Source organism: Amblyomma americanum, chromosome 4, assembly GCF_052857255.1.
Source record: "Amblyomma americanum isolate KBUSLIRL-KWMA chromosome 4, ASM5285725v1, whole genome shotgun sequence".
NCBI classification, from domain to species: domain Eukaryota; kingdom Metazoa; phylum Arthropoda; class Arachnida; order Ixodida; family Ixodidae; genus Amblyomma; species Amblyomma americanum.
In genome coordinates this window covers 105,613,532-105,640,278 of record NC_135500.1, presented here as the reverse complement: position 1 = coordinate 105,640,278, position 26,747 = coordinate 105,613,532, and the positions used below count along the sequence as shown (strand labels likewise).

The 26,747-nt window shown below is 42.6% G+C and overlaps 1 protein-coding gene across 1 annotated transcript in view; it reads right to left on the bottom strand.

Annotated features, from left to right (window-relative positions):
* Window positions 1-26,747, bottom strand: part of LOC144129735 (MAM and LDL-receptor class A domain-containing protein 1-like) — a 189,224-nt gene that overhangs the window by 22,733 nt on the left and 139,744 nt on the right. Inside the window, 11 exon segments of the mRNA XM_077663821.1 lie at window positions 378-609; window positions 1,635-1,885; window positions 3,002-3,112; window positions 4,136-4,229; window positions 12,399-12,549; window positions 13,101-13,206; window positions 13,988-14,146; window positions 18,401-18,485; window positions 21,498-21,652; window positions 24,720-24,818; window positions 25,634-25,807. Of these exon segments, the coding sequence (XP_077519947.1) occupies window positions 378-609; window positions 1,635-1,885; window positions 3,002-3,112; window positions 4,136-4,229; window positions 12,399-12,549; window positions 13,101-13,206; window positions 13,988-14,146; window positions 18,401-18,485; window positions 21,498-21,652; window positions 24,720-24,818; window positions 25,634-25,807 (1,617 nt within the window).

Below are 26,747 nucleotides of genomic sequence, written 5' to 3'. Positions count from 1 at the left end.
CCCTACTATCATTTATTTAGAGTTTCACAAATCAAATTTCAGTTGCGTCGCTTGAAGTCATACTTACCCCAATTGCATATCACATGTGAAATATCTGAAAGAATAGACTACCTGTATAGACACTAATATTTACCTCTTACGCTGTGAATATTATTTCAATTCAAAAGTCAATTATTTACACGCTTTGTATATAGTTAAAAACTTCAAGCCGCTAATTCCAAAACGTTTCCTAGTCACCAGATGTCAGTCATGTATTGGCATGTAATCGTAATAGTGTGTTAGCATGCGTGCGTTCATAAAGCACCAACTGGTGCAATCTCCATTCGACATCCGGCAGTAGCATGCCTCATAAATAAAAATAAAGCACACTGTTTTACCATCTTTGGTCCCAAGTGTGTGGTCCTTTTCGACGCCGGTAGAATTAGACACCGTGTTGCCCCTGTGCCGATACCACTGAGCATAGGAAAAGTATCTGCTGTTGAACCAGTTGCACATGTCTTCTTCAAATGTGCAGCTGCCTGGGGAGGGACAGGCCTTCTCGCTCAAACTGATGTCATCCACTGCGACTGCAGTGCCCGGGTCACCGGATGTTGTTCCTTCGAATACGATCTGCGACAAATACAGCAATCACTTTGAAAATTTAAACCGCATCACAATTACAACCTCCTGCCGTCAAGAGGAAAGGTACCAGGCCCGTGAACTGCATTAGGGAAGCGCATGCATTCCACAGAAATTTCCAGTTTTCCAGTGTTGGCCTCACTGAGGTCGGCATTGGTCTACTATACTGAAGTGTGGCAAGAAGTTGATATTCTGTGGTACATGACTTACAGTTACATTAAACGACTTAAAATTACATTAAAGGACCTAAAATTGCTTTAAAAGACTCACAGTTACATTAAAGCACTTCAAGTTACATTAAACTACAGGGTAGCATTTTCTACCCTAGCTTGTAAAAGATTTCTATCTGAATGTGGGAAAAATATGAGATTCGGAGAGGTGAATATGTGCTATTATGATCACCTCATTTATATGTCCTCCAAAATGCTGCACCGCACGAAGAATACTATCAAGCTTCATGAGAACTTATAAGAACAGCTGCGTGACTTCGGCAGACGAGAGTTGAAGCAATGACTGAGTGGCGAAAATACATATTTCATTAATCCGACACAGGGCATGTGACATTTTCCTATTAAAAGGCAAATCTCATTGTGCTAAATCACTATATCAGGGAAGCACTATATCGTTTCCTGTAGGTGATATTGCGTTGCAGCGTTGTTATTTACCTCCAAAATTCAGGAATTGGTCGTAAATCCCCTTCGCGCAGCCGTAACCAACAAAACTACCCATTAGCAAAGAATGGAGGTTTCCGTTCCACACATTGTACTCTAGTTCCTCTTTTGCGTCTGTGCAAAACCACGTCAAATATGACCCTGAGAGAATAATATTTGTTGCTTATCAAGAAAGCATTCGTTTTGCAAAGTAGAGCCAATAAAACATTGCCGCTCGAAGGGCCTTTTTCATCACAATGTACCTCCTCACAGAACACTTTTTTGATTAATAATCTTTGAAAAGTGGCTAGTTACGCGGGCGAAGTAAGCTTCCAAATTATCAGCCCCGATATAATTTGTACTCACCGTAGCCATTCCTTTAGAGGTGGGCAAACCGACAGCTGCTGAGAACCAGCGCCTCATCGGGACATAAATTCGGTTTACGCTCCCAAGAGACTCTTCCGGGCCCTCATCAGAGACCCGAGTGACGTTCAGTGCTTCGGTGATGCCTCCCGCCATGAAATACCAGAAGCGCAGGCACTTGTGGCGAGACGTGTCGTACCAGCCCTGCGGGCTTACCATGCGGCCACTAGGTGACCTCACCAGAGCAAAGCTGCCTGCATATGTGTGGGACGAGACCATGACAGAAGGCATCAGACATTGGATATAAGGTGACGGGAGGGTCGAACGAAAACAAGGCATTTGCTGAATACCTGTATCATTACGTGCAACACATCAAATTCACACAGGAGATAATCTGAAGTGCCGAAACAGCGAGCTGTACGCTACTGGTTAGTTCAAATTGGGTCTATAAACATGAACTTCCAGCCCCATGGTAGCAATGGTTTTGTTTTAAGGTTTCATTCACTAAACTTAGGGAACACTTACCATTGCCTCGAAATAAGGCGAAAATATTAATTATTTTATAAAAATGCTAAGCTTTCAGCACGCATCGCTGACCATTAATGGGCATGCAGTATTCAATGAAGTGTGTTTCAATTTAATGGAACACGTTTAAGAGTCTCAGTGCAAACAACAACCACACAAGGAACGATTGAAAGGCCCATCAGGAAAAATTGCTCGCGTATAGAAGAGTACAATTTACGCCGAAATCTATAATTGATGGCGGAAGGGCTGCTTAGCCTGTCGATTATTTGGTACCGACTACAGTTGTCAATTGTTCTGCCCCCCAAAAAATAGGCTTGCCCACTGCCACTATTGTAACGCAAGTCTTATTGAGGGTAACTGATCCACTTGAGAGCAGGCTTCGAATGAGCACCACCCTTTTACGGCGAACTTTTTAGCAAGCCTCATGCAACAGGTTAGACACCAAGTTGCACAAGTTGGGTTCTTCGGTAAATACTGCTGAGTTGTAACGCAGGCGTTCTTTCAAAGCGTTTTAAAAACAATGCGGAAGTTTAAACTTTTGACTTCTTCGGTTCTCACCAGTTTAAACTATTACAAGAGCATAGAAACCTCTTGAAGCCTTCAGTAAGTGATTTCCAAAAGGAGTTGATAGACATTTTGAATCTCACACAAAATACAAAAATTTCGAGTCGTGTAAGTATAGAAATGTTGAATTGAAACGTGCTTGAGTGCTTTGCATTTTGTGTCGTATGAAAGTCGTGCAGAGTTGAGGGGTTATTCAAACCGCCTTTTTAAGTCTATAAATGTACTGTGCGGCTCGTAATTGAAACCTTATTGCATAGTTGCTTTTCAGTTGCTATCCTTACCTGAAGGTGACTGGGTGCTGTGATCAGACTGGGGCGCCAATACACTACTTCCGCTTGTCCGCTCCCAATTGTGCAGTTGCCAGCCACATGAGTCGGACTCGAAAGTGCACACTGTATTTCAGTGAAGAACAGAAAACAAATTTTCTTATACGAAATTTGTTTTCTTAGATTTCAAAGCAAGATACAAAAGCATAAAGTGTTTTTTTTTTCAAATACTAAGTATTTGAAAAAAAGTCTTTTCCAAGGCAGTGATTAGGCTGGTTTCTTGAAGCAATATGTTTCCACCAAATAAGCTCTAAACACTAATACACCAAAATGGCGGGGAACGTTAAGTACAGAGTGAGGTATACTGCTATGATGCCGGTAGCTCTCATGAATAAAGATAGTGTTAGAGCATTTACCTTGTATTGCACAATAAAGCAGCTAATCACTGTTCGGCAAAGACGGCGGCTGTAACCTCGTCTACATGCGCCACAAGTAGCCGTAATTATCACGGCAAAATGGGGAGTAAAACTACGGCTTTGCAATATTTATGCGCGACAACATACAAATATATATTTTGCTCTCTATAAAATCGTTTTCAAATTACGCAACCAGATATATGTCACTCTTCAGATAGACTGAACACTTGTATCACTATGTTGTCTGAACGAGAAACCGCCTTGGCTTGCTCGGTGTTCCAGATAAGAATTAAGACTGCCATGGCATACAGCCCTCCGTCTAAGCGAGCTCAAGCAGCGTGAATTATCTACTTCATTTATCAACTAACCAGCGAATAGATAACCTGCTTCCCAATAGCCCGATTTCGATTTTTAAATTATTGAGTCCACTTGTACAAATTATTTTTTCCTTGCACATGACGTGTGCTGAACCATGCTAGCAGCACTGGTCGCGTCAAAAGCGCGCTATGGAGTAATGGCCGTACTAAACATGCACGTCTAATCCTAGACCCATCAAGTCTTCGTTTCTTTTCGACCGCTTCCTTTTGTTAGCTCTGTCCAAAAAAAACGAGTATCCTGGAGTTCGCTGATGATTCCTTTTCTTTGTTTATGACGCACATTGTTGATAATAATGCAATGCTGTATGAATTGAACATCTGATTGTGCTGCAGAATGGTCGGAAACCAATACGTACCTTTGTCGTTGCCGCACTGGCTCTCCGTAAGATTAAAGTTGTCAATAGCAATCATGCCGGCATTAGGAGTGTTCAAAATGGCCTCGAATACAAGCTGCGGCAAAAAATAATGGGTCTTAATTCAAACATCTTATTATATCTCGTTGGACGACCAAACACAAGTCCTGATTCAGAATGATGACTTATTGCAAGCAACCCAGGCTGTATAAACAATACTTAACGTTCAGCCTGCGTTCTGAACAAATATCTCTACAGAACGTCTTAGTTCTATCTACAGAACGCAAGGCTAAACTTATTGCGAGAGAGATCTTTCAGTGTTTTCACCGCGTTTTCAATATACGATGCAGAGCACGGCCTTTTCTCACCGCACTGATGTACCACCAACTCTATTATTTGCTGAGCGTTAAGGTTCATCCCAAATTCTATCATGATCTTAAATGTTTAGTTTGGTTTTATGGGGTTTAACGTCACAAGTCGATTCAGTCTATGAGGGACGCCGTAGTGAAGACCTCCAGAAATTTGGATCATCTAGGGTTCTTAAACGTGCACTGACACGGCACCGTACACGGGCCTCTGTAATTTCGCCTCCATCGAAATTCGACCAGCGCGGTCGGGATCGAACCTGCGTCCTTCAGGTCGGTAGCCGAGCGCCATAACCCCCGAGCCATCACGGCGGCTTATCTTGAAGAGAATCCAGTGTTGAAGTGTCAGGTGCTGATTCCAGCAGACATGTTTCAACACTAAAACATCGTATTCTCGTACAGTTGTGTGCTAAGGACACGTTATGAAATGTATGTACTACATAACGTTCATTAGCATTAATAAACTGGAAAAGAAGCGTCACACTGTAACAGGACCAAGACCAAAATTTTTAAACGAACCACATTTTATAAACCCTGCTCCCTGGGAGTACAGGGATCGAACTCACTTTATGACATGATGATGGCATTTCCTTTACGAAATGAGGATAAGGTTTTCGATGTATGGCTTTTCGATATATATATATATATATATATATATATATATATATATATATATATATATATATATATATATATATATATATATATATATATATATATCAACAGTCACCGAAACCAAGGTGCATAGGGGAATGTCTAATTTTTTTTATGTGTAGTGCTGATCAATGGGATAATAACACTTAGATTAATATATCGTTTCTTAAAGAAAATTCTTAAATAAAGCACCGGACGTGATATTCGGAGGTCGTGGGTTCGGATCCCACCGGCTGCAGGGTTGTTTTTTCTGCTGCTTTATAAGTAATTTTCTTTGAGCGATAGATTAATTTAAGTATTATTAACCCGGTGATTAGCACTACACATTAAAAAAATTAAACATTCCCCTATGCACCTTTGGTTTCGGTGACTGTTGGCTCCCTTCATAAGTTTGTCAAAAACGAGTCTCTCATCTCCTTTACCTTGTCTGCTAATTGCTTAACGAGGGTCTCGGTTCTGGCAGTCTTGATGCCATATGTAGCAAAAGAGGGCTTTCGCACAGTTCCCGCCCTCGTCGTTAGATGACGTTCCACGTCACACTCGCGGTAACACAGGACGTGCTACGTCCGTCGCTATGGACGAGGGTGGCGCTGTGAACACTCTCAAGGTTGGCTTACACCCATTAAACATAAATACCCACGAGAGCAGCAGATTGGAGAGTCGTCGCCATAGCTTAGTTGGTAAGAGCACCGGACGCGATGTTCGGAGGTCGTGGGTTCGGATCACCCCGCTGGCATGGTTGTTTTTTCTGCTTATAAGTAATTTTTTTTAGCGATAGATTAATTTAAGTATTATTAACCCTGTGATTAGCACTACACATTAAAAAAAATTAAACATTCCCCTATGCACCTTTGGTTTCGGTGACTGTTGGCTCCCTTCATAAGTTTGTCAAAAACGAGTCTCTCATCTCCTTTATATATATATATATATATATATATATATATATATATATATATATATATATATATATATATATATATATATATATATATATATATATACATCCAAGTATACGCTTCATTTAAGGAAACATTTTTATTTTCTCTTGAAAAAGATCGGTCCTCCGAAACGTCGAGGAAAATAAAAATGCTTCCTTAAATGAAGCGTATACTTCGATGTATATTATTTTAAGCAGTCAAGTACCTCATGTTTTCGCAACTATATATATATATATATATATATATAATGCGTTGCTTCAATTGAAAACAGCGCCATTTCGCCGGCAAAAGATACCGATTGAGTGCTGTTGAAAAAAATTAAACAATTGATTCGCGAATTCGAAATAAAATGAACGTTAGCTAAAAGTTGTTTCCACCTATGCTTTTGACAAATTCGGGTACGAATGTGTACATCACCAAACGGCAATTTATTTGGTGCATCTCGCATCCCTCTGCAAAAACTGGTTCGCCCGCCAAGGCCCTCCAAAGGTCGCTATCCCATAACAGTTCCGAGGACAAAAGCTCGTTGGTACGAATTCCTCACACATATCAAACTTCAACTCGACTAAAAACTTTGTGCGCTGAATTGTACCAATTCGTTTGCCACCCTCCAAACCCCCTGCACCAAAGGGGTGAGCTACAATTTTGTCACATATGGCGACCCCATTTGGCACCGGTCCCAGCAACGCTATGATGGTGAGTATAGAGCTTAACGCCGGCATGGGGGTAAAACGGCGTGCATGCCGGCCCGACGACTGCATGCGCGCGGACACGTGACAGTGTAACATTTTGCACAATGCTGCAGTTGTTTAATCCCATGACCGGCCGCCGTCGTGAAATCTCGGACGTAGAAGAAACGTTCAAATGCCAGTAGCACAGAGTTCCTTAGCGTATCCCTAAAGAGAAAGCTGGCGGCTTTTTACTTCATCCACCATGAACGCCCGATGCATGCTGGGAAGACAGCAAACTGGATTGACAACTAGTGGCTTGTTGACTGTGCTACGGTTTGGATGTTTTTTTTAGGTTTTGTTTTCATGATTGTAGTTTTTGCTGATGTTTTGTGCACTTTGTGGAAGTGTACCGCAGCTACGCAGGCAGTTAATTTGAGATCCGAAGCATCCGAAGGCGCTTGACTCGAAGTGAGCGGAGCACAGTGTCTGGTGCCTGCTAGGCCTAAATTCTGTTTGACCCCTCAATGGCAGCCATTTACGCAGCAAATTGGTAGGTTTTGCTCAGCTACCCTGTGCTTCCGGTGCACTGAAATGTGATAGAAGGGAGAACGTATGTTTTGTGTGAACAGACAACACAACAGTGCTCTGCTGTGACCACTCTGCACATTTCTCGTAGGGGTCTCGGGGAAAATTTAAAAGCTCAAAGTACTTCGACAAGCGCTACTTATGTTAACCGCACTCACCAAGGATTGCGTTTGGTTCATTTCGAAGACTGATGGTGGGCGCGCATTGCACGCAGGAACGACTTCGATTTCATGAGTTAATTCCCGCAAAAACCCGCATACTGCACTTGTCAGGATGAATGCGGCCGTCACTTTTCAAGCAACCACAGATATCCGTCCGACGTCCGAACTAGATCCGAACGTCCTGTGACGAGATCGGACGTCCATCGGACGTACGAACAGAATCCGGTTTCGGACATACTTATCCGTACGTTCATCGAACGTACGAACAGTGTCCGGTTTTGTATATCCGCATGAGAGACGAAGCGTACGTCCGAGGTATGTACGGCTGAGTATTTTCCCAGGACATGAGTATGGACATTTTTTATTTTTCGCACAGATAAATTGAGCCTTTCGTGTTTGTATATTTTGTATTCTTTTTATCGAGAAAGACTTATCCCGGAAATAAATTTTGTGAATTTTATGGGCAAGTTGGCTCGAAATCGCATTAATTGAAAGTTCATATCTGCTTACATGAAATTATTTCGATCAGCTACAGGGTTTGACGTGAATGAATTTGTAAATTGGACCGATTCCACAATTCTTTCTGTAGTGCAAGGGCCGCCAATGACCTAAAATAATTTAAGGGTAGAAGCAGGTGTTGTACAATTTTGAAGCATCTCATTTACGAATTCTAAGTTAATAATACCTCTACAAATTATTGAAATTGTGCGACATCATGTCCACTTTGTTCGTTAAACTTGCAAATTGAAAGCATTCGTAAATTCGAAACTCCCGCCAAATACTCCTGTCATCGTCATCATGTATGTCAGTTTGCGGTCAATACAATCCAACAGACAACACTGCGGCGCCGGCGGCGTTGTCATTTTGTTGTGTAGCGTGTGCTGCTTTAGATCTTTGTTATTACCAAAGCGTGGTTTTGTTTGGTCTGCGGACAAAAGTGGTGTGGCACGCTCTCCTGGAACGCTGGAATGTTTTACTGCGCCGACTTTGGATGAAAGAAGGCTTAGTGTGAATGCCATAGGTGGTTGCCTATGAAGGTGAGTAGTACACTGCTTGAAAATTACTTTTGGGCAATGCACCAGGATCATATAGCATTTGTTCGTAAGAGACCGGGGTTGAAAGCACGATATGATGGCTTCTTTGTTAGCCGCGAACGTCACAATCTTGCCGCGAAAAATGTGTGATATACTGTGCCAGTTCACTTTCTACCATCGCTATAGATAATCTGATTTAGGTGCACTTTTTGCTCAAAATCTTTTCATCATGATCAGTTTCACAGTTTTTTTATACCTCATTCATCTTCTACTTTTCATGGCATGCTTTATGTTTTGAAAAATGAGTGCTATTTCACTATTTCCTGTGTGATCTGTTTTTCCGCGGCGACGTGAAGATAGCTAGATATATAGATTGTTGCTACTGGCTGTGCTCCGAGATTTGTTGAATACATAAATGCATTTGTACTCCTGTCACACTGGATTTGAAACAGTTGACATTCAGTACATGAAGTGCATTTCAGCTTTCTTTGGTGTTATCTGGTAAAACAGTGTCATTGTCTAGTGATAGCAGTATCAGTAAGAAAACATGCATGATATAAAAGTTATACTACAGACCTAAATTTTAATGTCAGTATACTTATTATCTCTACATTCATTTAAAGGCTTAAATTAAGATGTAAAATGCTTGCTTGACGACTTGATTTGTAGTAGGAGTGCTCTGTAAACACTTCTGTAAATTGGTTTGTTTCCTTAGGCTACTGCATTTTTGCACGAGTTTTACAAGACTGTTGTTTGTTGCTTTGTCTTTTCAGAAATTCTGTGGGTTGGAAGATTATGGACGTGCTTTCCAAGCTTGTCATACCTGAAGTATGATATTTTACGTTAAGTCACTCCGCTGCTTATGTACATCAACGAGAATAAAATATGCCTGCTGTAAATTAAACTGTTTTCCATTTTATTGCCTCACGGGAGTGAAAAAAAGCATGCATGCACCATATATGCAAATATACGAGAAAGATCAGGCAACGGACGTCGTCAAACGGACGTCCGACGGCGAGACAAACGTATACCTTTGGACTCCCATCGGACGGCCGACGGACGTACACCGGCTGTTTGCAGATGTTCAGCTGACGTCCGGAACATCCGAAACGGACCTCCGTCAGCCGTCCAGTGGATATCTGTGGTTGCTTGGGTTACTTAGGTAGTAGAGGTTTCGCTTCTTAAATCATGTTTTTCTTCGCAAGATCTGTAAGCGCAGCGCCAGAACATGCCGAGAGTCGACACTTTTTGCGCGAAAACTAGTTTCTCATAGAAAAGCGGCGGCTCGGGCAAGTTTCTCATGGCGAGAGTGTAGCCTATGCACGGACTAACGTTGGAACGGACGTAGGGCGCGTCCCGTAATAGCAGACTACACCGATGAAACGTTTCTATTTTTTACACTACGAAAACAGAAGCTTCCAAAGCGAGTATTGAGGCGCTGACATTTTTTTGAAAGAATATTGGCTTCGAAAAGTGTATCTCTTAAACGCAAAAATTATTTTGCGCAGTTAACTACACTTGGCGGCGTGAAGAGAAAGACTTCTTTAACGTGATCAATTTCGATTTTTCGTGTGCTTTTCTGTTCATTTATTGAAATGTACAGCAAGCAGATTTTATTACAGCAAAAAGTACTGATTGCAAAACATGGCTCCCTTGCAACATATAATTTGCGAAGATTTGTACTTCTGCAGTCGCAGTCATGCTTTAGGGCCAAGCCAAGTGCGCTTTGCTGTCTTCCCGGCTTTCTCACGGTGGATGAAGTGCTCTTTCGTGGCCCCTTCAAAAACTCGAATAAACAGTGGCGCCAGCTTTCCCTCTAGCGAATGTTAAGAAAATATATGGCCAGTAATAAGAATGAACTCTTTTCAAAATGAACTGCGCCTCTCTTGCAGTCATCTACGATAAATGCTTCTTTTCTAACAACAACACGGATATAATCCTGAAGCACACAATCGTGCTAAAGCCTACGGATGCACGGGTTCAGTAGCAATGCAGTTAAGTGAAAGCAGAGTTTCCGTCAGTTGCAAAGAGAATGCAATCAAGGCAGTTCGAAAACGGTGACGCCATGTAGTAAAGAATGTCTTTTGAAGCGTATACCTCTCTCTGTGCAGCCTGGCATGACCCTTCTCATCATAACATTTGGAATACTCCCAAAGAATCCCCGTTTCAAAATCAACTGGTTTTATTTTGTTTAAAATTGAAAGAATATAATTGTGGGGTAATTAACCTTTACTAAAGAGACTACCCTTCCACGCTTTAGGCTTCCAGATGGTTGATACGACGACGTGACGCTCACCTACTGGCGGCAAAATGAGTGAAACTCGAGCACCAGCAAATGAAGGTCACAGTGTGAGAAATGAACAAACAGCAGATATAAATTAAATGTTTGAGCGATCCATACAGTAGTCGTGGCGAACACGTAGTGACTACTTTGAATGTGGCATATGCCCACCCGTACAAAACGCCCTCACAGGATCGATGGGTTTGAAGGGCAGCTTTTATCTTCAAAGATTTAAAGTTGTTTATTTCATGCTTGTCATTTCAAATAAGAGTCTCAGCTCCTATAATCACCGCAAAGACCTTTACTTTTCGCTAATAGAGTCAGGGCAACCTTAGAATTTAATATTCTAAAGGATCAGGCAGGCTTTCGGAAAGAATATTCTACAATGGATCATATTCACACTATCAATCAGATGAAAGAGAAATGCGCAGAATATAACCAAACCACATATAGAGCTTTCATTGATTATGAGAAATCATTTGACTTAGTGGAAACCTCAGCAGTCATACAGGCATTGCGGAATAACGGTGTAGGTGAGCCTTATGTCAAAATACTGCATGATATGTATAGGAACTGTACAGCTACCACAGTCCTCCATAAAGTCAGCAATAAAATTCCAATACGGAAAGGCGTCAGGCAAGGGGACACGATCTCGCAAATGCTATTCACCGCCGATTTACCGAAGGTATTCCGAGGCCTAAATTGGGAACAGCTGGGGATAAGAGTTAATGGAGAATACCTGAATAATCTGCGATTCGCTGATGGCGTAACCTTACTGAGTCACTCAGGAGATGAACTGCAATATATTATCAATGAGCTAGATAGACAGAGCAGTACGGTGGATCTAAAAATTAACATGCAGAACACCAAAGTAATGTTCAACAGTGTAGCAAGAGAACAGCAGTTCCCAATTGGCAATGAGGTGCTGGAAATGGTAAAGGAATTCGTCTACTTAGGGCAGGTAGTTACAGCTGATCCGGATCATGAGAGGGAAATAACTAGAAGGATAAGAATGGCGTGGTGCGCATATGGCAGGTTCCCTCAGATCATGAATAGCAGGTGGCCAATATCCCCCAAGAGAAAAGTTTACAACAGCTGTATCTTACCGGTACTCACCTACGGGGCAGAAACGTGGAGGCTAACAAAAAGGGTTCAACTTAAGTTAAGAACAACACAGCGAGCCATGGAAAGGAAAATGGTAGGTGTAACGTTAAGAGACCAGAAGTAAGCAGAGTGGGTGAGGAAACGAACACGTTTTAATGACATCCTATTCGAAATCAAGAGGAAGAAATGGGCTTGGGCAGGGCATGTAATATTGCGAAGGCAAGATAACCGCTGGTCCTTAAGGGTTGTGGAGTTGATTTCAAGAGAAGGCAAGCGTAACAGTTGGAGGCAAAATGTTAGGTGGGCGGATGAGATTATTAAGTTTGCTGGCACAGGGTTGGCGCAGCTGGCAAAGGACAGGGTTAGTTAGACATGGGAGAGGCCTTTGCCCTGCAGAGGGTGTAGTCAGGCTGATGATGGTGATGATGATGATGATGATGATGAAATAGTCAACTATAAGTACAAGCTCGCACCTGGTGAGGGTCTTCGGAATGCAGCTGGACCTTTCCTTGCTTCCAGTCTTTGCCTTGTGGCCCTTCACGGCTCCACAAAATGCTTCTGGATCCGTTGGTGACGCGCCGTAATAGATTAAACTTGCCAACGTTTGGATGCCACATGTTGTACCTGTGCCAAAATTCCGAGCATTAGTTCAACTGCACCAACATAACCGCTAAGCACCTTGGCGAGATGGTTTAGTATAAAAGTTTAAATTGACGCCAATTATCAGAAGAGATTTTTTCATATGTTTAACTGATCAAGAGCGCTCAATCTGATCAGCACTGGTTTCTTTAGGAGTACGGAACTGGAAGCGGTGCTGTAAATCATATTTTAATACACTGAATATTGGACAATGTAACGACAGAATCTTACACGCAGTGAGACTGGTTAAAATAATTGAAAAGGTAACGATTATTGAGACAAGATGAAGGGAAAGTCAGCTGGAGAAATCTCTCTGAAGTGACCAATATATCAAATTATGCATCTAACTAACTCCTTTGTGTCGAACATCGGGAAATATCATAGGGTATGTTTTTCAAGTTTTCATTCAATGTCTTTTGCAGAGATCAGCGGATGTACCATGCGGTTCTTAGTGTTCTCGTGCGCATCAATGGCGCATGCCACCTTCTATTCATCTGTACAAAATAAAATAAAAATAGACAAAAATAAGAAATTACCAGAATGTAAAGCAGCGACCAGTGTCGGGTGTCGCACTCATCTTTATGGAGACCAGGTGAGCAGTCGCAGGAATACCACGCGGGTTACGGGCGTACAAGTATGCTCCTGCATCAATCCAAGAGACAGTCGTACAAATTACGGTTGACAAAAGATTGTCCTTCAAGTTATGCATGAGAATGCGAACATTGCTGTACAGTTAAATGAGGATTTCTGTTTCAGCTGGTTGGTTCATTGTTTCCCGTGGACAGATTTTCACAGCGCTATGAAACACGGACAAAAGGAGACACGCAAGACACGACGGGCGCTACACAGTGATCAGCGAAGCTGAAAATTAGCCTTCTGTGCTCCTCACACTGAACTGGACGCAGCACCAGTGTTTGTCTTTCTTGTAGAAGTGGATCAAACGCTTCTTTGCTATGATTTTTGCTGATGAACGATAAATTTTTCAGAATAAACAACCGAAAAATACAGAGCAGAGAAATGTTGCTTTAAACGTATGCGATTTTTTGAACAGCGTACACTCTGAAGTGGAAGGTAGTTTTAAGGAATATTCAAATAGTGGTGTTCTGTGCTAGAAAAAAAGCAAGTAACAACAGTTCACTGCATGGCTTACGCAACTTAAAGGGATGGCTCAAAATGTAAATTACTCTGACAGCGAAGGAGCCTTCTAAATTAAGAAAAAATGCTTCTGCGAAATTACGAATAAAAGTTTTGAAATATGGCTTCAGCGAGAGCACTTTCAGTTAACAGCACATATAGTTTTGTGTGCCAAGTTCACAGTTAAATACATTGACATAGTATTAATAAATGCATGAAGAGTTAACTAGTCTGTGGAACAATCTGTTAATTTAAATTTCAAGGCTCACTTTTGTAAAGTGCTCCCTACCTTGGTGGGACGCGCTGTCAGTTGGCTGCCATCTCATTGTAGGCCTTCCGGGGCCGCCGGCATAATAAATCCAGTCTTCGAATCCAGCCGTCCGCTCTGGAAACCAACCACAGTCTGCTGGGCTTGAGAAGTCGCAGCTCACCTTCCGTGTGGCCTCCCCTGAAGAGCAAGTATATGTGTATTTCGATGGTCAAACTTGCCGACCACAAGTGCGATTGCAATTTTTTTCTGCTGGGATATATTACGTTCATTGCTAGTTTCCATTGATACAAAGCTAAACAATCTTGCCATCATTGACAAGAAAATCGGATCCTGTATGGACGAAATTACAAACCTGCAAAGAGTGGTATGCGCTCTTGAGGAAAAAGTAGACGACATCGAACATGATCTCGTGGATTTAGCTTAATCATTTATGGGATCACATAGGACCTCACAGAAAATGATGACTCACTGGAGGCAACAGTAGGTGAAAAAAAGTTATCAAGGGCGTTCTAAAGAATGAATGCAGGGCGATCGAACGGATTCACAGACTAGGAAAGCCTGTTGGTTTCTTCCTCGTCCCTTGTCTTTTTTGTGCGGTTTCAAGATGCACTCTACTAACAGTCACCAACTAGCCCGTCTCTCTCTATTATAGGGAAGCCGGTAGAAGAAAACCTAGGGCAGTAATTATGAAGCTCCTTGATTTCTGAGACGATGCAAGAGTACTTAAAACTGTCAGAAGCTTAAAAATTCGGACTCCGCAATCAATGAAGACTTTTCAGCCAGTGTACGATATGTTAGAAAAAAAATATGGGATTATGCCAAACCAAACGAAAACCAGGGTGAGAAGGTACATTTCGTCTGCGATAAGCTACGCATAAATGGAACATATTATACTGCTAGGATCAAGAAACAAAGAGTAATGACCCTGTGGACCCTGATCCAAGCACCTCTATGGACCCATGAAACCAACAAAGCCATACCCATACATTATGCCCTCGTGGTGACGCGCAACCCCAAAAATAACATTTATAAATATAAATGCCCGCCGCATCGTCAATACATTCTCTGGAATCACTGCTTCATGATTTCGAACCAGATTTCATGGGAATAACGGAAACATGGCTAACAGGCGACATAACTGATGCCGAAATAATCCCCAAAAATTAAATAATCATTCGAAAAGACAGACCAACACAACGCCGAGCAGTGGCCATCCTAATAAAAAGGGGTATTCATTTCATGAATACTAGTTCCACTAGTTGAAGATGCCGAGGCGGTGTTTTGAAAACTAAGACTTGGGTCGCTCACTTTCATTGTAGGATGCATTTATAATAGTCCTGCATCAGATGGCGACGCCTTGCATAACCTCCTTAGCTACATACTGCTACTACGAGACCTAAATGTACCTGAAATTTACTGTCCGACCATTGCATTTTCTTTTGCATACGCAGAAGTATTTTAGGACATAATTCTCCATTTTAACCTTAAGTAGTTTCTGAGCCTACACATGTTCAGAAAACTTCACCGAACATACAAGACTTGATACTTCTCTGAGATCCCTTTTCATCACAGGAAACAAAAACTCAAATAATGGACGGCATATGAGACCACAAATTAACCCATTGTACCTTGCAAGCCCAGGTGACCACATTACCTATGTTTTCAAAAACTACCTATCATGATTTCAGTAACACCGACGACACTAGCATGCTAAACCACCCTCTTTTAGAAATTTGTTCTTTTCAGTACCTATCAAAAGATACAGCTGAAGACATTGAAACGCTATGGCATAGATTCAAGAGTATCGTATTTTACTGCATCCTTCACTATGTTCCAAACAGCACAAAAAAAGAAGTGTCACAATAACTCTTGGATAACGCGTGATATAACTCTTGCAAAACGAAGACTAAAACACCCAAGAAAAACCGTAAAACATGAACCGACAAGTAAAATCATTCTTTCTACTGTCATCAAGGAAATGAAGGCAAAATGATATGTACCCAAGAATAATTACTTCGCTAACACTCATCCTAGCTTCTTCATATATTCTCCCAAGAAGTTCTGGTATTATATAAACCTGAAGCCACGCGAAGGTAACCAAGCTTCCCAAGAAAAAGCTTGAATTCACGACCACCCTAAATGAATATTTCCAGTCCATTTTCACCGTCGATGATGGCAACCTGCCGCTCGTAGATCAATATGATGAAAGTTGGAAAACCTCACAATTACCGTGACTGGAATCTTAAACCTCTTGCTAAACCTAGACATTAAGAAAGGCATACGTCCTGACGGCATACCCAATATCTTTCGTTAGAAGTATACAGAAGTGGTAGCGTTGTACTTGTATGTTATTTTTAACAAATCACTGCTAACTGCCACCCTACCTAACGAATGGAAAGCAGCTTAAGTGATTCTCGTTCACAAATCAGGCAGTAAAAGAGAGGCTTCCAACTTTCGTCCCATCTTGCTAACCTCTACAGCCTGTAAACTTCTTCAACATACAATCCTCGACCACATAACAACGCTCCTTGAATGCAAGCACATTTTGTCAGCCTTCCAGCATGAATTTCGAAAAGGACTCTCAACAGCTACTTGAAATAACACATTACATATCCTCCTGCATCGATAATTAGACACAAGCCGACCTCATATTTCTAATTTTTGGAAAGCGTTTGGACGGATATCGCGCAAAAAACTTATTCACAAGCTAAGGTACACATTAGGTAATAAAGTAATTGTTAATTTGATAAAAGACTTTCTGACTAACCGATCAAAGTTCACAGCTCTTAACACAGAGGCTTCTGCGCCAGTACCCATGACGTCCGGCTCTCCCCAAGGGTCATTTCTGGCTCCTATACTATTTCTAATCTTCATTAATGGTTTCGCTTCCTGCATAGGGGGAGACATCGGGCTTTTTTCCGATGAATGTGCAATACATCGTGAAACCCCTTCATTTGGAGACCATTCAACACTGAATAGCTCCTGCAGATCGTGTCAAAATGGTACACTGACTGGCAAGTGTTAATCAATGTAAAAAAAACCAGCTGTATTAAGAATAATGAGGAAAAGAAAACGTTCACATTTCCAATATAATATCAATAATACACCACTGGCTGCTATTCACGATTACGAATATCTTGGTGTAATGCTGACAGACGTCTTCAGGTGAGGCTCTCATATATTGAGAGAATCACATCTAGAGCCCTAAAACGACTACTATTCCATAAAAGACACCTTCGTTAAGCACCGTCTGATACAAAATTACTAGCATAAAACACGTTCATCAGGTCCACCCTACAGTACGCTAACATAACTGTGTTTCCGTTTACTAAAGTACACATACAAAGACTACAGTGGGTGCAGAGGAAGGCAGTGAGATTCATCTTTAATAAATAGAAAATAACAAATTGTCCTACTGAGCAACTTAAGAACGCTTACATTCTAACTCACGGAAGCAGAGCCAAATTAGGGCGTTGAAAGTTCAGATATCAGCTAATTCACAAGCAGATAAACACAGATACTTCGAGGTACTTTAGTTTGATACAACAAAGACCACAAGGTATAAGCATTCGCAACCACTCAAAGAACAACTTTTCCTACTGACTGGTTCAATTTTCATATTTTCCAGGAGCCATAATAAGTGAATGAAATAGCCTATATTCATCAATTCATAACAGTCCATCAAGTGATAGCGTTGTTTTACTGCGTGTGAATCATTTGTAAGAAACATCCCTACAAAAACCATTTCATTCTTGTTTTTATTTCCTTGGAGATTTGTTTGACCTAATTGGCTTTCTTTTTTTTTCAAAATTCATAATTAATATGAATATGTGTAGTGTGAAACCCATTCGTCCTATTGGCTCTCTAGTGCCTTGCTATTCAACCCGCTACAAGTAGCTGTTAACACTAACATGTTGCCAGAGCTCGCTCATTCTAATGTATATGTATTTCAGAATCTTATATGTGCCCTTCCTGCAATAATCCCGGACGGGATTGGCGGTATGTGTAAATAAATAAATGGAAAAAGAACAAGTTTGTCTTCTCTTTAATGTCTCAGTGTTTTTATTATTTGAACACATTTTCCTCTTTCTTATTCTATTTTCTCTAGTCACTAAATAATGAAACAAGAATAATCTGCTGCGGTATGATTGTGTATTTTTTATGGCGTAAGGGCGTCTATGGCCTAAGAGTGCCACGGCACAAGGTATTTTCGATTTCTCAAGGTGGGGTCAAGGTCCCATTTCCCAAGCAGTTGAACCTAAATAAGCCGAACACCAGAAAAGTGGAAAGCCTGTACCCATTGTACCATCGGTGGGTGCTCGGCGGCACTGGGGATCGAACCCCGCACCTCCCGCATGCGAGGCGGGTGCTCAACTACTTGGCCACCGCTGCGGTCCTGCTGCGGTACATTTCACTGTTTACATTACTTACATCCTTCGCTCTCTGTGTCTGGATGACAGTGGAGGTACTCAGGGCGGTCTATGCTTACGCCCACCGCTTTTGCCCGGTAGAAGAACTGCAACAAAACACATCGTTTTACTAAAAAAAATGAAAACCGATTCAACACGTTTTTCTTGTTTACGACAGCATAAAGGTTCGAGAGCAGAGAGTGCATATAAGAGCAACAAAAGATTCGTAACAAAATTTATATAAGAAGTAAAATGGCGGCCTTTTACGAGTCTCATATGAGCTGTTAATGTGACATGAACACAGATCTTATTCTGGAAAAATAAATGAATATCTAGAAGCCGAATCACAAGAAAAGCGCCTCGAGGAAAGAGAATAAATTAAAGAAAAACGGGAAAGGGGACGGAGTGCAATACCCTGCTTGCGGATCCGCGCTAAGAAAAGGGATGACTGCTGCTCAGAAGCGGCGAAAGAGAAGTGGAGAGCGCTTTGTGCCTGTGAAATTTAAATATAAACTAAATATACTACACTGCGTATCGACCTTTGAGGCCAAAAAGGGCAATAATTAGTATGCTTCATGACAGGCCCCCCGTCCCCCTCCCCGCCCCTTTGGCATAGCCACTTCGAGGTCCAGCTAGATCATACAACGCTGGGCGCATCCGTCCAGGGTGCCTCTTCTCCAGTGAGCCTAAATAATATATTCAACTTCAATCAGGACATTATACGAGTGTAAATTTACAAGCCACTCCAAGTTACGGCAGAATATCAAAATCAGTCCCGGCATATCTCGAGAGAAACTAGTTCAGCTTCGAAGCATCGAAAATATTTGCTTCTTTGCAAGCACATTTAATTCATGCTTCAAAGTGGCCTATTTAAATTGCAAAATATTACATATTTGTTAAAAGCTCTCCGAGCTATACCACACAACGGATTACCACTGCGGCAGCGAACGGGCAAGTGGCACCTTGGGGTGTTAGGAAGAAGAAAGATTTAGTGGGTGCCAATTCGAAATCCCAGGTGCTTATAAAAAGCCAGTTTTATGTTGCGACAAGCCAACAGCACGCCCTCACTAAAATCTTCTCTTCACTGCGTCACCGTGGTTACTTAAATGCTCTAATAGTCACGTGTAATTCCAAGCAGTTGGAACGTGATAAAGAGTTATAGAATAGCGCGATCCATTCAATGCTACCGTGATGCTCTCGCGCAGAACGCCACTGCGCGTGCTTTTTGCGCGCCTTGAGGATGCCAGATGGCGCCATGTCAGTGGCACACTGCTCGCATGCCTACCGCATCGGAGCCAATTGGCGCATAACCACAGGCGAGGCGCGGAATCAGATCGATTGCGGACAGCGGATCGCGGCATGCTATAACTCTATTCACTCATTTTGCAAATACACGCTATGGCATGGAAAAGAAAAACCGGCAAAAGCGATGCTTCGATGGCGCGGGTAAACTGCGGTCGGAGGTCTTGCTATCGTTCAAAAAAACTGATGAGAGTGACCGGTCAACCTCCTCATTAAAGCACTGGAAACGTCAGTGAGCAGCAGCAGTTCTCAGAGTGCTCTATTTCACACGTGACGTTGCGCAATCTGAAGCAGGGCGCTTCTCAAAGAAATTATTTTTCGAAAACACAAAGGGTCATCAACTCCATCTCGCCTCCTATGAATAGGGTATATGGTTTATTGGGGCTTAACGTCCCAAAGCCACTCAGGGTATGGGGACGCCGTGGCTATGAGGGCTCCGAGAATTTCGAACACCAGGGGTTCTACAACGCGCACTGACATCTCACAGTACCGGAGCCTCTACAATTTCGCCTCCATCGAAAGTCGGCCACTGCGTCTTTCAGGTCGGCAGCCGGGCGCCATAACAACTGAGCCGCCACGGCGGTTCGTAATAAATAGTGGCAACTTCCCTGCCAACGCAATCTTTAGAGTGGTAGTGACACTTCACAGCCGCGTGTAGCGACTTCAACGCCGCAGTCACCGTTTGCTTGTGCTAATTTACATTCGTGTGCACTCTTGAAGTGTACCTCGGAAGTACAGACAGACGCGGAACAAAGAAGTAAATATTTCCTAGTGGCATATTTTATAGACTACTAATGCGTATCAGGGAACTGCGAGCCAGCTGGCTGACGGAGTTCAATAAAATTACTCTCGTTCCGCAGACAGCGGTGTAACAGAATCCAATATTGAGATACCAAATGCTAGGGTTTGCTAATCCGTGGAAGTCTGGCATACCGGGTTTGTCACCTAAGATTGTAATTTTCTTTTAATATAGACGTTTTTGATTTAGAAGCGCTTTTTCTCGACAGCATTTTCAGCGGTGTAGCGGAACAGAATATAGCTAGGACGCGCTAACTAGTAGGCTCGTTAAGTAATATTGAATAGTTAATTTTAATTACTATGGTTAGTCACCTTATTTTGCTGACAGGCGTCCTGTCAGTAATTAAAAAACTAAGAGAAGTGTTAAAAAGTTAGCCACACAGTACTACTAACAGGAATAGCTAAAAAGATAGCTACAAAGTATAAGATGTATTCTGATGTGATACACAGCCAAGAATGCTATGCCGAAAAAAAAACAGCGTTCTAACTCATAAAAAAAGGATGTGGTTTAGCTTTGGTTAGACCTGGAGTGGCGCGATAGCTACACCTGGTAGAGTGAAACTCGCTCAGTCGAATTGCAAAGTCAGTCTTTCGACGCTGCGTTTCGCGAGGCGTTCCTTCTTCATCTTCGTTCCTGGACGTGGATTCACTATCTCTCCCCATTTTCACTCCTCCCCCACTCGGTTTCGCCGTCGCGCCGCCCCGCCGGCAGCTGCCACGGTGGCCACGGCGCCGCCACGCTTAAGGCTCGAAATGCTAGCGTAATGTAGACGTGCTATGACGTCACTCCGCGCATGCGCACAACTGACGAGGCAGGCGGCGTCTGTTCCGCCGTCGACGCAGCAGCGAGGCTCGCGGCGCGCACACCATCTGCGGGTTATGACATCACCACACTACTGAGGCACCACACTTCTATTACATCACCACACTACTGACGCGTATTACAACATTTAGCTAGTGTTTTCAGTTACCGGTCCCATTTTGCGCACGTTGCTTTGAATGAAAGCAAAGGAGCTCACCCTGGCGCCAGCCTTCCAGTTTCCGACTTTCACTGTGACCTTCGCCCATCTCCCCATATTTTTGCTTCCGGTTATTGTCGCCAACACCGTCATTGCTCCACGTGTAGCGTTGTTGGTCGTTCGCGGCAACACTCCGAAAATCAGCCATGCAGAGTCTGCAAGCAAGAAGAGAATTGTAAATTTGCTGGGCTGCATCCACATACTGTTTTGTTCACACTTCGCTTTCATTTTTCAGCTGCAGTTTTTACCTTCATCACAACCTGAAGTTGCATTGAGCCCACTGTCCCAACTACAGGCAAACACACTCCACCCCATGGCTGTTTGCTCTTTAGCCGTACGATGAATAGATTAATTGTGAAAGATTCGTTGTTGACAAAGAGGGGTTGGATCCATTCACTATCCTATTTCGGAGTACTAGTGCGAAATCACTACTCCAGACGTACCAGCCGCGAGCAAGAACCATGTCTTCTGTTATCGGAGTAACTCGGGTAAGCTAAGAGTGTCGCGCAAGCTGCAGCCACAGGGAGGAAGCTCGGGAAAGTTCGGAGAAGCGCCGCGCCAGCCAGTGAGAGGAGGGCGTCGCGGCAGCTGTAGCCGAGTGGAGAGAAGACGAAGAGAGAGAAATGCGTTTGCATGCACATGCAGATTCCAGAAAAAAGAGGTGATAAGAATGAACACTTGTTTACGCACGCCTACTTGGTTAAAAATACACACGTTAGAGCCCTATCAATTTTGTGATAAATCCCGGATTAAATACTAGACAGTGGATGGGGTTGCAAAAATGCCACGCTTCATTTTGTTCAGCATGATTCTCCACAATAACAGCTAGAGGACAAAAAGTTGGGCGAGTTGGTTCGATTCCATATCTCTACAGCGCGAAAGACGAAGACAAAAATAAACTAGGCGAGACAAATAGAGAATTGCAGACAATAACTGCTGTTTACAGTGTGTCATGCTCTCCTGTAATCTTTAATATGTTTAGAAAGTAGTGTTCGTGTTTATGATGTAAGAATAGAGGTTTGGTCTCAAGGCTAGATGGCGTGACGGGTTGGTTCGAAGCTTGCCGTTTTCTCTGTTGTTAATGTGGGAGTATTTCATGATGAACAAAAGCTTACTAAGAATGTACAGGGTGCCCGTCTGGTCAGCAGCGTGGTTATCTCACTGATATTCAACTTATTATTCAAAGAAGTGGCTACTAAGAACCTCCGCAATGATTTAATTCATTATGTACTGATATCGGTTGGCATAGAATTGTTCTGAAAGCGAGTGGATGGCATGAGTGTAAGGTCATATTATAAAGTGTAATCGCTTGTGGAGTCGACGCCTCGTCCAACGCATGAACTACCGAACCCATTACTGAAGGTGAACTTTTATGCACTCAAGCGTATTTCTAGCAGGATCTAATGCTGCTGTTGTGTATGAAACTACAACTGTTCGCCCTAGCTGTTGCCTTTAAACTGTTGTCTCGTGTCAATGTTTTATGTACCGGTGAACATAGCTGACGTAAGTAAATATTAGCGGGCTTTGATGTGCGCCATGCTTTTGATTCAGCTTCTGAGTTCCACTTTCTGTCTGCACTCTCGGGCATAAATAAGGTCCGAATACAGGACACTCCATCGCACTGAGATGGGCATTTTATATATCTGCGCGTGAGACATTGGCAAACGCGTATGTCATGCTCCACTCCACTCTCCTGACCGAATTTTGACGTTTGAAAAAAACCGGGCTCAAAAGACGGCACTAAATAATGTCTTGGAACTACCTCCTAGTTTATTGCTTCGTTCAGTGCTAGTAAAAATAAGTTGTAAAAAGGTAGTAATTGCGCCTGTTACTACCTCGCCTTGTCCGTGATACCTTATGTTACCTTGTAAAGGAGCCCCGGAATTTGAAGAAGCGCTTCTAGTTTGTGGGCCGGCCACCATGCGATGCATATGTAGCGTAGCAACCGCTGATGGGCCGCCATTGCTTCACACTATCACGCCGAACACCAAATATTACGCTGGAGTATCGAAAGCTTGATATTGCCAATTGATATCCCAAGGGCGCCAAAATACTTCGCTGCAAGCGCAGGGAGCATTTTATAAATCAGATGCGGCAGCGCTTGGAATGGCCATCAGTACCAACATCGTCGTGCACCATTTCAATAGAAAGTTCAGTTTTCTCCAAATCACAAGCAAAAATTTCCCTTTGTGTAACGTGGTGTTCTCTATTGGCAGCCGACAGGTGCTTCCTGTGCGCAGTCTTCCACTTCTTTTTCAAAGACTTGCTCGAGCGCCGATTTTCCTGCACAGCTTAAAGAGTTATATGAAAGAACTGATGTCGAATGAAAATCCCACTATGAATGACTATTTTGCGTTCCCGTTTAGATTCGATAATTAATGGCTGGCGAGAATGTTGTGCTTCATGCATTTTACACTTTGGCGCCTGAATCGTGACACTGGCCTGAAGGCAAAGATAAGCGTGGGGAGTATTTATTAGATGAAAGAACGCCTTTTTTAATCGATGCCTTCCACTAAGAAATGGGAGCATTACATAACGATGTGAAACAACATAATGACAAAAAATGTTGCTATTCTGATAGCATGAAAGAAGGCCCCCTGATCACCAACGCTGAAAGGTCTCCAATTTTCTGCGTGTAATGTGAAATATCTGAGCTTACCCAAGAATTTTCCCGTCAGTTTTGACATTTGTATCTAAAATTTGATTTTGCAGCACTTCATGTTGTTTCTGCTATTATATCGGGCCTGCCTGTTTTAGAGAATGGACATAATTCGATACGTGCGTTTAATTAAAATAACGACCTGCTTCTCTTCTGAACAACGCCAAGATCAGCATGCATAAACACCTTCTAATATGACTCATATTGTTCGCACAAGCATTCCTTTTTCTTGCTTATGTCGTAAAAGTTGGACGCAGTTCAGTTAATGTTGCCCAAACTGTTTTCGCCATATTCTCTTCAGGATAGGGATATGTTTCTTCTAATGGAGAGAGGCGTAATGCTGAATCCGCGCGTAAAAGCTTCAAACTCGATATATAGCTGGCCCAGCGAATGAGCAGCACGAAACTTATCCCTTTTCATTTGGGAAAGGCTTATTAGCCCCCTGCAAGTAAACCGTTGGCACGATACAAACGCCAACACTTTACGTGCCCTCCGTTGGCAATATTTCCGTGCCCACTACTTAGATATCAACAGCGGGACCAGATCATCATGGAAGCACTTACCTTGGTTCGGGACGAAGGCGTAGAAACGTACAACGCAGGAATGGCCAATCTCTCCCAGCTTTGGCGTTAGTAAGGACCTGGGGTGGCCCAGCGGCACAGCTGCAATTTACAAGAAGTACGGCACGCAGTGTAGCTGTTAAAATATTTTTAAAAATGATTTTTGCATATATTTAGAATTTTCTCATTGTCCAAACAAGAAATATCTGACAACAGCATTTGAAATGAAAGCACGTGTTTGTACCGAAAAAGCTGGTACTAGAGCGTGCTGCAACGCTGATCGAAGCTAAAATTGAATTCAACGTTACACGCATAGAAATTCAACGCTTCGGTACAAGCCACAATAGAAGATAACAGCGGTTAATGCTTAGGCTCACCTAATAAGGGTGCAAAAACAAATTGCAGTGAACAGCTAGTGCGATGATGCACTGTTTCAAGTTGTCCTTAAACCGTTTTCTCAGTTCTGAAGAACACTTCGTAGTAAGTGGGGTGTCTTAAAACAACGCCTATTTTGAAGAATTTCCAATAAATAGTTTAAGAAAGAGCGAGGTAACAGCGTTACAATATTATTTTATTCGCAGAATTGTTCTCTTTTTATTGTCTACTTTATTTTGTGGCGACGTGCGCATCCCAGACCAACCATCTGAGAGTGAAGGCCGCGTCCGCTTTGCGTTGACCCTACAAGCCTTCTTGTAGCCGTCTTCAGGCCCTAAATACATCTTCAGGCCCTAAATGCAGGACAAAAAAGTTGTAGCCAGATTGAAGTGGTATGCGTTTCAGCGGAACAAAAAAATGCGTACGAAATGTTAACCGAAACCGTAATTTTATGCGTAAAGAGTTCACCTCATGGTTGCCAGTTATTACCAAGAGACCGCAGCTGGAGCATTAAATATAGCATGCCTGTGAACATTCCTGACCTGGATGCATCAGTGAGAACACAGCATAGGCACCATCCTCGCTGAACCGGCTGTCAGTGGTGGGGTAAAGTGCGTTCTTCTTGCCATCTTGCACTGTTGTCCATGACCACCCGAAGCGCGTGTTTCTATCCTCATTTTCGAGTCCGCACAAGTCCGCTGAAAACTCGCACGCTCCTGTAAAAATGGAAAGAGATGAACGTTCAATACTGGGTACCAAGTCGGGAGCTCTGCTGTATAGATTTTGGCGATTATTTAACGGAAGTAATGTGGTGAACTGTCCCTTCCCATGTTCCTGGGTGAGCATTAATGGTTTCGGTGAGCGAAAAAGAAAAATCTAGCAGCCTCCTCAAAACCGTGAGCCCTAATGTTCCGACCTTTATTTCTATTAGATCACGCACTTCGTAATGAATAAATGACAAAACACTTTCTCAACGTAAGAGCATTCTTTGCAACAGCTTCTTTAGTTGCGCGACACTCGCTGTGCTCGTGGTTCTGCTTCTACGTCTTCACTTCGCTACTATCGTTTTTCTCCTTATATGCACTCAGAAAAGCACAGAGATAAGGAATGCAGACTTTTTACACCGAAAATACTGGTGAAGCACCGTGTACACCACGTCTACACCAGTATAGTTTTCTCGTGTCCCACAAACTAATCTGTGGTGCAGTGAAATAGAGCTTTCTCGGGGTATTCAGGCCTTTATGAATTGACTTTTGTCACCAGAACTCGGCGTCGCTCCTTTCTTGTTAAGGACGTCGGTAAACAGTATCAGTCAGATAATTTCGCTAGGAAATCAGCTACTCTACTGTATGCCACTTCAATTATAGAACGAACGTTAGCCTCAGAATGCCGTAAGTATAGGCTGTGCCGAAACCCGCCATTTATGCTGGACAGCATGAGAGGACTTCCTTGAAACGAATGACCTTAGCATAGCTTTCAATCAATATACTGGCACATGTATTCAGTGTGTTTTGTTTTGTAGAATTGATATATTTTTCCTAAGCCACATTTCTTCCTTGCTATTGGCTATTTCTATTGGCTATTAGTGAAAATTATCGCATGCACCAGGAAGAGGGCTGTGGTCCGCCGTAGTGATATTCTTCTATATGCTTTGTT